The sequence below is a fragment of the Eschscholzia californica genome, unplaced genomic scaffold (assembly GCF_041429995.1).
Source record: "Eschscholzia californica isolate CP2 unplaced genomic scaffold, dmEscCali1.0.p SCAF_4, whole genome shotgun sequence".
NCBI classification, from domain to species: Eukaryota; Viridiplantae; Streptophyta; class Magnoliopsida; order Ranunculales; family Papaveraceae; genus Eschscholzia; species Eschscholzia californica.
Genome location: NW_028238461.1, coordinates 45590705 through 45602498, shown reverse-complemented (window position 1 = coordinate 45602498; position 11794 = coordinate 45590705). Strand labels below are relative to the sequence as shown.

At 37.0% G+C, this 11794-nt stretch overlaps 1 protein-coding gene and 1 pseudogene across 2 annotated transcripts; both read right to left on the bottom strand.

The window, feature by feature from the left end:
* Positions 1–508: 508 nt before the first annotated feature.
* Positions 509–5293, bottom strand: LOC147545139 (Putative N-acetyl-gamma-glutamyl-phosphate reductase). The gene is made up of 15 exons (XM_086673639.1): positions 4983–5293; positions 4837–4897; positions 4588–4749; positions 4393–4500; positions 4101–4187; positions 3604–3654; positions 3414–3485; positions 3044–3163; positions 2588–2648; positions 2408–2488; positions 1945–2024; positions 1738–1827; positions 1382–1510; positions 1145–1277; positions 509–783 (listed from the first exon to the last, which is right to left on the bottom strand). The coding sequence occupies exons 2-14, from the start codon at positions 4888–4890 to the stop codon at positions 1170–1172; spliced, it is 1203 nt and encodes a 400-aa protein (XP_086529765.1). The 5' UTR covers positions 4891–4897; positions 4983–5293; the 3' UTR covers positions 509–783; positions 1145–1169.
* Positions 5294–6845: 1552 nt separating this feature from the next.
* LOC147545138 (auxin-responsive protein SAUR21 pseudogene) lies at positions 6846–10629 on the bottom strand (annotated as a pseudogene). The gene is made up of 2 exons (XR_015239792.1): positions 10203–10629; positions 6846–6948 (listed from the first exon to the last, which is right to left on the bottom strand). The product of XR_015239792.1 is annotated as an auxin-responsive protein SAUR21 pseudogene (transcript).
* Positions 10630–11794: the final 1165 nt, after the last annotated feature.

Below are 11794 nucleotides of genomic sequence, written 5' to 3'. Positions count from 1 at the left end.
CTTTGTATGAAAGATCATTACCGTATACAGAGGTAATTCCATCTCAAGAAGGAAGCCGTATAATAAGTTCATATGATCTTTAAATTAAAAAAGTAAAACCATTGGAAAATATATACAAGATCAAATTGAAGTTTAGAGAAAGACTTCTTTTTTATTTTATTCATCGACAGGATAACGACAAAATTTAAAAAGGAAATCAGAAGAGAATTTTGAGTAGGTGTTTTAGGTTACCTATGGAATAATACAAAGGCTAATCATGTTTAGTTTCTTGATTAATTTGACCAATTACATTATGATATCTCATTTACCCTACCACTTTATAGATCAATTATTTCTGCTTTTCTTTTTATACTACAGAGATAAACCTAATCTAAGTAGTGAATGGGTCCTGCAATGATCCTACATTTCTTTCCATTTTATTTTATTTTTGTTAGTAGTTGTGTTCGAAACCCAGAACTAACTATATCAACAAGAACTATAAAAATATGAACATATCGTAAACCACTGATACAAAAATCTGGGCATTTTAACGTAACGGAATAGTATAACATGAAAGAGAAAATTCTGCAAGACAAACTTCATCTGATATCGTTTTTTTCTCTATGCAACTAGAACACCACTAGATAAATAAAAACACTACGTTATGGTTTGAATAACATTTTTATAGCTAAAACCGCTGCAAAATTTAAAGACAAGTTCGATTTGAAGATGACCTTTTTGAGGCAGACTATAATTCCTCCACTATTTCGACTCCAATCAGGATAGAAATGCCTTTTATTACACCTGCAGTTTCAGAAGACAAAGCTATACTCATTGTATGAGGTGATCTACAATCCTTACACTATGATGCAAGTATGTAAACTAATTAGAATCCACAAAATGTGCTACCATTATATGGGTCAGATGACTCAGATCGATATACTCGTAGATCTAAGATAATTTACAAAAGTGTGATTTCATAGGTACTCCGAGTTTGGCTTTGACTTCAAAATGGGCTTCGTAAAGAGGGGCCCACCTCACTTGGATGCCTGCACTGGCCGAAGGTGAAGGCACACTTGGTGGTTCCATCAATCCAGAGTCAAATGCGCTCGGAGGTGTCCGTGAAATTTCCGGTGTGAAAGAAGAGTTATATACTCAGAGTTACCTGCTTCGTAGACTTAGTTAACATGCTAAGGAAACAAAGGCTGGTATAGGAGCCCGGCGTTCTCAGGAAAACCCATCATCAGGTTAAGGTTCTGTAAAGCTTGACCGGAGGCACCCTTTACTAAATTATCTATCTGCAAAAATTTTATCAGTAGTTAGTGCAATCATAATGAAAATCGTGAACTTGGAATTTTTCTTTCCATGTTCATGAGAAGTTGAAGAGATCATTTTAGCTTACAACAGAGATTATGATTGCTCTCCCTGGAATTCGATCTGGAAATACATTCATTAAGCAGTAGTTAGATCCCCGAACATTTCGAGTGTGAGGTACTGCTCCTTTCTCCAAGAGAACAACAAATTCGTCATCCTGCAAGATAAGCAACAGACATCGTTTTCAAGAAAGAAGAGAAATTAAGTTTAACTTGACCACATAAACAATGTATACTAGTATAAGATAACAAAAACACAGATAACAAAAACACGAAGAATTAGTATTGAACTACTTTCTTTACTTTTCTTCTTACACTTTTCTCCTCTTTTTCTTTTTCTTCTTATTGGATTTGGTATCAATCATAATATGGAACATATACCTACCTCATAAGAGATGCTTAATTGCCGATGCAGATCCTCGGTTGTCACTCCTGGTGCCATTTCCACATATATGGTCGACTGCATCCCCCTACTCTGTAACATATTAAGTGTTTACAGTGATTGTCGTAGAATAGGTTGTTAATAATGTTATAAATTAAATAAATAAATAAGATTTTCTATATATGTTTCATGTAATTCAAGTGAAAATACCATTGGCATCAGGTGAGGAGTGAAGCTGACAGTTACTTTTGAATGTGAAGCATCAGAGAGTCCTTGCTCAATTTCAGGAACTGAATACAAAGGTCAGCATTAAACATATCTTACTAAAGTCCAAAATTATACTAATATTACCTGTTAAAATTTTCAAAATCTAATACAATTAGTACTTTGAGAATATTCTATAATTATTCACTTCACAATGTGTAGAGCAAGAAAATCAGAAAAACTGCCATTTTCAAGAACCTAGAATTTGGGTATATTTCTGGGGAAAAGTTGTACTTTCTGGTTAGATGCCATATTAAAATAAGACATATACTGGTTTCAACGTTTATTTGACAGACATGGATATTGACACCAATACCCATATTCCACTATGACCAGCTTACTAAGACGGTTATGAACATGTCAAACTCAACTGATATGATACGAGTGCATGAAACAGTAGGCAATATACCGTGGCGATGCCTTGTTATTCCATATGAGTGTATGCCTTCAGCTATTTCAGTGTATAGATTTGCCTCCTTCGCCCCTCGCCCTGAATGACATACAAAATATAAGGACTTGCTAAAATAATGTCGTAAGATGCTCTATATATCTCAAAAAGTATCACACTCGAAGCACAAAATATGCCCACCTGCTCCACTCACACCAGATTTCGCGTCAATGATAATATTTCTTGGCTCTATAAGATTAGCCTGCATAACAAGCAAGATTACCAACTAACTCATAGAAATTCTGAATAATGTACAATCATCTTGTCACCTTCAAATTTTTTAGCAGTATCATGCCACCCCAGTACCCATGTTGTAGAAGTGGCAACACTCAAATTGAAATATAACTGATGGCTTAAATTTCAAAATGCATCGCTTTTTAATAATTCCAGAACAAATTTCCAATATCATCGCTCCTACTTGTAGATGTCTAAGGAAAAGTAACATGCCAAGACTCAGGCATGAATATAAATGCAATAAATGACTACTACACTTATTACAACATTTCACGCTTCAAAAGCTTTCTCCAAAACCAGACTCGATAGTAAACATTCACTTTTATGAATGATAAATGCTGAAAAAAAGAGGATATGGCAAACCTTTATCAAGGGAACTAGTGGAAGCTGGATTGATGTGGGATAACAACCAGGATTAGCAACTAGCCGTGCATTCCGGATCTCTTCTCTTGAAATTTCTGTGAGACCATAGATGGCTTCTTTCTGGAAATAATGAGACATTCATCACCAAGAAATACTAAGAATACATAATATAAGAATATAAACCAAACTATCTCATACTGGAGCGCAAAGATATTAAAGATACATGCCTCGTTGGTGACAAGTATGCACTAATTAACACGGGTATGCATAACAAGAGTTTTTTTTTTGGCAAGCAACATTCTCATTTTATTACCAAATGATTCCAATAATACTTGCAATAAGTATAATGAGTTGAAAAAGACAGAGCTACCTGTAACTCTGGTGCGCTGTGAGGCTGCCCATACCATTCTTGGTACTCATCGATATTTCGCAACCTGAAGTCCTGCAGTATAATCGCATAAACTTTAATCAGCAGAGTTCTAATTGAGAAAACAACTAATTATTAATGTAAAGAGATCCATCAAAATAATATTCACTACAAGGAGGCATCAAGCGCATACAGCAGAAAGATCAACAATCTTCAGTCCTCGGGGAAGTCCTTTTATGATCTCCTGTGAAACACATTACGCTACTACATTAGTTTGTGCATGAATAGGAGCAGAAAGTATTCTACTTGAACTTTCCTACACATTAGTGTAGCCTTTATCTGGCCTCGAACGACTATTGCAATCAGATCAGCTGGCTCTGTGAAGCTCTGGAACAAATGCTACATGCCTGGCCGTTAATCAAGAAACCTCGAAGCAAATAACTCTGGCAAGTCACTTCCCATGCAATCATATGGTTGATTTAGATGAACTAATCTTCTTCATATTGACTCTCTCCCATCGAGCCTCATAGGGCCTCTTGCCCTCTTGCACTAATTATAAATTTTATTTTATATCTGAAGTTTGGAATGCAGTAGTTTCAGGCATGTATAGTTGGATTAGCTTGTAATTCTTAATCCTCTTCTCCAGTAAAGATCTATTCACTAGTAACAAAACACTAAAAGGAATCAAACCTGCGTTGTTCCGTGAGGCAAACAACAAAATACAGCATCTACATTAGAAAAATCTGCATCTTTGACAGCCACCATATCTGGCAAATTCTGCACATTAATAGTGATTTGGGCATCAAAACTATTAAACATCTCTAGTTGCAATTTCTACGCAATTACCCTCATTTCAATATAATTGTTCGCCTTTAAAGAGGCTATTATAGAAAAAAGCTCACCGGCTCAAATTATTATTCCTTAGAACTATGGAGTATGAATGCAGGAAAGAAAAAAAACATTAGGATCAAAAGAACCATACTTGATTGATCAAATGAGGAAATACTGAGCCAATTGATAGCCCAGCTTTTCTATCAGCAGTCATCAGAGTAATGCCAAAGTGTGGATGATTTGCCAAGAGTCTAACAATCTACAAAAGGATAAAGCAATAAGATTTACCAATTCATCACCAAATTTGAATCAAAGGAAGAAATAGAATGGAAGACAATTGATTTACCTCAGAGCCAGTATAACCACTAGCTCCAAGAACACCAATTCGAACTGTTTTCTCGGAATTCTGATTTGTCTTCTCAAATTGCAAGCTTTGTGGAGATGAAGTCACTGAACCTCTAACACACAATTTCCTTCCTCCTTTCTGTCTAAACATCTTCAGATCATTCTACACTTACAAAGATTCAATTCAAAAACTGAAATTAAAATCTAATCAACAATTCCAACCAAACAAAGAAATCGTTTCATTTCTGACCTTCAAAATGCATCCTCCATCCAAAGATATCGAACCGAACGCCAAAGAGCTCATCTCCGAACTGATTGAATCAGTATAAAAATACTCAATAACATCTCTTTACGAATCTAATAATACTAAAATGGATCAGAAGGTGAAGAATTTACCTTTATTAAGCAGATTCAGAGATGCTTTTGAAGTGAAAATTGCAGCTCGTTTGAAATAAATTTTGGGGGTTTAGTGTGTTTTGAAGTGAAAGAAGTAATCTTTAGTCAACTGAAAAACCCTAGATTTCTCGATACTTTTTCGCTTCCAGGTGACTGTTTCACACGTGAACGTTGGATACGTTCCACGAAGATGAAGCGTGTGTACACAATTCGTGTATTATAGAACTGGTAACACTAGATACTGGCTGGCCATTGACAAGTCCAAAAGATGGAACTTTATGGGGACACTTTTTCGTGTCACATAGGGCGACATTTTTCCTCCCAATCTATATCCACTTAACGCGACACTTTTCCTGTCACTAATGGAAGCGCTTACTCGAAGTTTTTGTTTTTTCGTGAGACAGATTTAAAGTCTAACTCGAAGTTTGAATTAGCTCAGATCAAGTTTCAAGGTATTTGTTTTTGTTTGACTCGTTTCAACCAGTGATTTGGGTTTATTTTGGATTCATTTGAGTAGGATGATTCAGATTCGGACGAGTTGGATTCATTATATAAATTGAGACAGGAGAAATTCAACTCAATTTGAGGGAAGGAATTAAAAAAGTTAATATTAAGCTTTCACAATGTTGTATTACAATCTTCTTGTCATCTTCACTGATTTATCAGCTTAAGGTGGTGTTTGTTTTTTTTATATGTCTGAATCTGAATTGGCTGAATCTGAATTGGCTGAATCTGAAATTACTGAATCTGAATTTTACAAATTTAATGTTTGTTTTTTAAATCTGAATTACTAAATCTGAATTAAAATAATGACATTTATACCCTTTTTTGGTATTTTAAAATAGAAAACCTAATTTTTATTTCTTCCCCTAAATAAATATAAGGCCCATAAGAAACCCTAGATCCCTCCCTCCCTCATCTCTTTCTTTCTCTTTCTCAGCAGTCATCCCTCATCTCTTTCTTTCTCTTTCTCAGCAGTCATTCTCTATTGACGAAGATGCAAAGTTCCGGCAAGGGTTCACCGTCGCAAGATCCGACACCTTCTCTCTTTCTTCTTTTCTCTGTGTCTCTCTCTCTCTTTTCTCTCAATCTCTCCATCTCCAAACCGTATCTCAGTGGAGCAGTTCAAAGGAACCACACGAAGACCTAAGAATCGAGCCGATCAACGAATATTATCTACTGATTTTTACCATAATATTGATTCTCAAAGCATAGCATCACAGCTATTTGTGTTTCCATACCTAGGGTTTTTAATTATAGAGAGAGAAAACAATTTGTGGGTTCTTACCAGTTGATCCATGGGCACCAACAACAAATATTGATTCTTCTCTGTTCCCATACCTAGGGTTTCTGTTGATTTTCTAAGGATGTGGTGATGGTGTAAACTCTGGTGGTGTTGGTGGTGTGTGGTGGTGGTGGTAGTGTTAACTGTGGTGGTGGTGGTTGTGTTAACCGAGGTGGTGGTAGTGGTGGTGGTGGTGTTAACTGAGGTGGTGGTAGTGGTGGTGGTGGTGTTAACTGAGGTGGTGATGGTGGTGTTAACTGAGGTGGTGATGGTGGTGGTGTTTAACTGTTGTGGTGGTGGGGTACTGGGGTTGTAGAAGAGGGAAGAAGATGATTTAATTAGGTATTTTAAAGTTTAACAAGGGTATATACGTCTTTTGTATGTTTTCAGATCCTGGACTTAATTTTCAGACTTGTTTTGAAATCTGAAATGTGTAGGCCTTTATTCAGCCAATTCAGACATTTAATAAATTCAGATAAAATTCAGATTTAACTAAATACAAAAACAAACATCTGAAATCTGAATTGGATTTCAATTCAGATTTCAGATCTGAAAATTTTAAAAAACAAACAGCACCTAAGAAAGAAGAAAAAAAGAAGGAATAAAAAATTCAATCTATCTCTACTTGTGCTATACTCAACTCTTGAACAGGTTGTCTTGAGGTTCTTATATATCTAGGTTTTTTTTTGTTAAATTTCTTATATATCTAGGTTAGTTGATGCAGGCACATAAACATGTGGGCCCACGTCCACGCGTGCCCACATCCTATTCGGCCATAATAGTAGTTTTGATTAGTATAGGAGAAGTTACTTTAATTTGATATTTCTTTATTTTGAAGTTTCTATGTTTTGAGTAGTTTATTATTTTAGGAATCCTAGTTTGAGTCTATCTAGGAAGGTTTGTTATCCTATAAAAGGAGATCTAGTCTATGTTATTATTCACCTTGAAGAGAAAAACCATTGAAGTTATTAAGAATTTTAGTTTATTTTATCGTTTCTTATAGTTTTCTTTATTGTTCTTAGTTTATTTTATTGTTCTTTATTAATTTCGCTGCGTCTACATCAAGTGGTATTCAGAGCCATATCTTTTTTAACCAATCACAATGGTTAATCCTACCGTTCCTGCTACAACAATCAAAGAGAAGACACCAACTTTTGTCTCCGAATGGGACAACATCAACAAGAAGTTATCCTCGGTCACAAAATTGGAAGAAGCTTTCGAAAATTACAAGAAGGAAAATATGGAAAAATTCGACAATATCAATCATCGATTCGATCAAGTCAATGATTCCATCATGAAGTTATCTAAACAACTCGAAGGCATATGTAAGTCTCCCTCTTCTACCACCACCCCTTCATCTTCTACTTCAATTCAAACATCATCACCACAACCACCTCCAACTACCACAAACACAACCGTTGACACCACCACACCAATTCCAATACCCCTATTCGGTCAACCTATTACTAACCCATGCCCGACCGCAATCCTACCACCGATTCACATCAACACTACACCACCACTCTCACCGGTTTTCCCATTAACATACATAAACCCTACAACCATTCCAACCACACCACCTTTTTTCCTTCACCGATCAACAAACATCAAACCGACCCGAGTCGTTCTCCCACCAATCTATTACCAACCCGAGTATAACCCAACCATACCCCTTCCATACCCCTCGGCAATACTATTCACCAAACACCCTTCCACTCGAAACCCACCACCAAAACCGCAACCCCGAACCCTCAAAAACCAACATGGAAACACCCACTCGCCAACACTCTCATGCCGTATCTCCCTATCTCACGCCAAACCGAGGAACATCTTCTTCGAACCACCGAACCGATAGCCACCACCCCTTCCATCACCAAGAACCGGAACCCCTAACTCACCACGTCCATCAATTTTCTGACAATTACCCACCTTCCTGAACCCGGCTAACCGAATCCATCATCAACCGACCCACCGATTTCCCGTCTCCTTCTCATAACCGAGACCTAGATTTCCCCTTGACCCATCACCATAACCGAGAGGACCTTCGTGAACAAACCCGACAACACCTCATTGAACCCGACTATCCACCTTACCGTCATGAAACCCGTCCACAAAACCGACCACACCCTTATGAACCGGATAGAGCCAATAACCGTCCCACTTATCAAGAACCAAACCATAATAGGTCCATGCAACGTAACCGTATTGCTCATCCACCACGTACCACTTATCATGAACCCGACGACCATCACCCCGATGATGATCACGATTCTCCACCGGCTTATTCTTCGTACCGTGTCCGAATGGACGTCCCGGCATATGACGGTTCCATCAACATTGAAAACTTCTTGGATTATATTGCTCGATTGGAAATCTTCTTTGATGTTATGCAGGTATACGGACAAGAACAGGTTAGATGTGTCACCGGATATCTTTCAAAAACAGCTTTAACATGGTGGAAACAAGAATCTGAACAACGACGGTTATCAAATCTTCCTCCCGTATCCTCGTGGTCTGAACTTAAACCACTTATGATGGCACGTTTCCTCCTTCCTGATTACGAAAATCAGTTATGTCTGGAATATCTTCGTTGTCGTCAAGGACGACGTTTAGTTGAAGAATATGCCTCTGAATTCCAGCGTTTAAGTACTAGGCTTAATCTCCCCGATACTGAATCCATGAAATTGGAAAAATTTAAAGATGGCCTTCGAGGTGACATTAAGGATCTTGTCAACCTTCGTCCTTTCTCTTCCGTCTCGGAATGTATTAGTGTGGCTCGTTCTTTTGAGTCAGATTCTCGATCTATTTATAGGGGGAACTACAATCGTACTAATTATGTTCGACAACCTACAGATGATACTGATCTTTCAAAACCAACGGATGACAGATCTAAGAATGTTCCTGAAAATCCATACAAAAAACAACCTCCAGGTAAGTGTTTTCGTTGTTTTGAAACAGGTCATTATTCTAATAATTGCCCGTTACGTGGTAAGGCAAATTTGGTGGAAAAACAGGATTACTTGGATTCCTTCGATGAGGAGATCGATCATGTCAATATTGACCCAGATTCTGATGACCGTGTTATGTTAGTAACTCGTAGGGTACTTTTTACTCCTCTTGAACAGGACCATTCTCAACGGAAAAATTTATTTGTTACACGAGGAACAGTCTTGAACAAAGTTTGTACGATTGTTATTGATAATGGGTTGTGGAGAATTTGATTTCTTCCAGACTTGTAGCTTACTTGGGTATTCCTACTATTCCAAAACCACATCCTTATCATACTGCTTGGATTCAATCCGGTACTGCTACACGTGTTGATCGCATGTGTACCTTTTCCCTTTCTATTGGCTCTTTCTATTTGTCTGACATTACTTGTGATGTTACCGATATGGATCTTTGTCATATTATTTTGGGACGCCTTTGGCAGTCAGATGTGGATGCTATTTACAAGGGCCGTTTGAACGTTTATGAGTTTCCATGGAAGAAGAAGATTATCACTTTGTTGCCGATTGCGAAAGGATCTGATGAACTTACTTCCATCCAACAATCGGTTCAGGACGAACCTTCTGGGGAACAGGGTGCTGATGCAGGCGTATAAACATGTGGGCCCACGTCCACGCGTGCCCACATCCTATTCGGCCATAATAGTAGTTTTAATTAGTATAGGTGAAGTTACTTTAATTTAATATTTCTTTATTTTGAAGTTTCTATGTTTTGAGTAGTTTATTATTTTAGGAATCCTAGTTTGAGTCTATCTAAAAAGGTTTGTTATCCTATAAAAGGAGATCTAGTCTATGTTATTATTCACCTTGAAGAGAAAAACCATTGAAGTTATTAAGAATTTTAGTTTATTTTATCGTTTCTTATAGTTTTCTTTATTGTTCTTAGTTTATTTTATTGTTCTTTATTAATTCCGCTGCGTCTACATCATTAGTCTTCTTAATATACAAATCTTTATTTTCACAAACAATTAATAGAATTGAGACGTGAGGTTGATGAAGTCGTCTTCCGTACATGGAATGGTAAGACCACCCATTGGATGTTCAAATCCAAACTCTTCCTCTGCTTGACTTAGTAATTCTTGGAATGAAGGATGGTTCAAGTATGATATTGGAACTACAAACCTCTTCTTGACTTCCTGGCTCTCTCCAACATATACACCAATATGACCTTTTGGGATGTCAATTAATGTTGTCGAATCCACTTGTTGTTTACTGGCTATAAGAGATTTAACTCTAAGAAACTTGTTTGTTTGAACAATCCTTGGCAAATGAAAACCCATTTTATAGAATGAACAAAATCGAATCTCTAAGTGATATATGAAAGAAAAGGATGACAACTATAGAAATGGAGACTTGGAAATTGACATGAATTTGGAGGTAAGAGGCAACTTGAATGTCCTTTATTTGATGGTATTGTAAGCAATAGTAGGGTGTAGTTACATGTGCTTCACATGGTTTTGCCTTCCTCGTAATGCTAGATAAATGCCATTACGTCGCTTGTCTCGTATAAGTTAATTGTTATAGCGACTCTGTTTCAAAGCTACCGAGCCAGACAAGTATGACTATGTGTCGTCCTACATTATAATTGTAAAAGAAAACAAGGCAAGCGAGTTTTTCATTCTTTTATGTTTCAGTGGGTTTCATATCATATTTGATTGTAATATATCTGCAGCCATGGTAGGGCATAATGCTGAGTACAGGTAGATACAACTATTGTTAATATGATGAAGGTAGCCAAGCCAAGCCATGTGAGCTCTTAATGATAGATCAACAAAGAGATCCACCATATTTCTATCAGACCTTAATTAGACTCTTGTCCTTCTTGTTTGACAATCTTATCTAGCCAAGAATTGATGTTTTGATATGAAAAAGGAAGCAATACCATGTGATTACCACATGAGATTTGGTCTCTGTAGCCTACACACAAAGACCCACCCTAGCTGCCTAGACAAATGCTTCTTCACCACTCTCTTCATTTCAAAAACATTACCCCACTAACCACCCATATTAACTTCTTATCTTCTTCCTCTCTCATCATTCATTTGACTTATATTATAAACACATTGTGAAGTATTTAGAATCTCACAAATTGTTCATATCTCCAATTAACTTCTCTGAGAGACTACTTTAATTCTTCTTCTTCTTTTGTTATCCTAATTAATTGCTAATGGGTTTCCGCTTACCTTCAAAGATTCTTCGACATTCTTTTTCATCCAAAGGATCAAATGATATCCCTAAAGGGTACTGCGCAGTTTATGTAGGTGAAATGCAATTCAAGAAGAGATTTGTCATTCCAGTTTTTCACTTGAATCATTCTTCGTTCCAAGACCTCTTGAGTCGAGCTGAGGAAGAATTTGGGTTTGATCATCCAACTGGTGGCCTTACAATACCTAGCAACGAAGACACTTTTCTCGATCTCATTTCTCGCTTAAATGACTTACGATTTTAGCGAAAAGTGATAGCCAAATCTAACCAATTTTGTAAAGATATACATACTAAATCTGGTGTACATATTTATCATT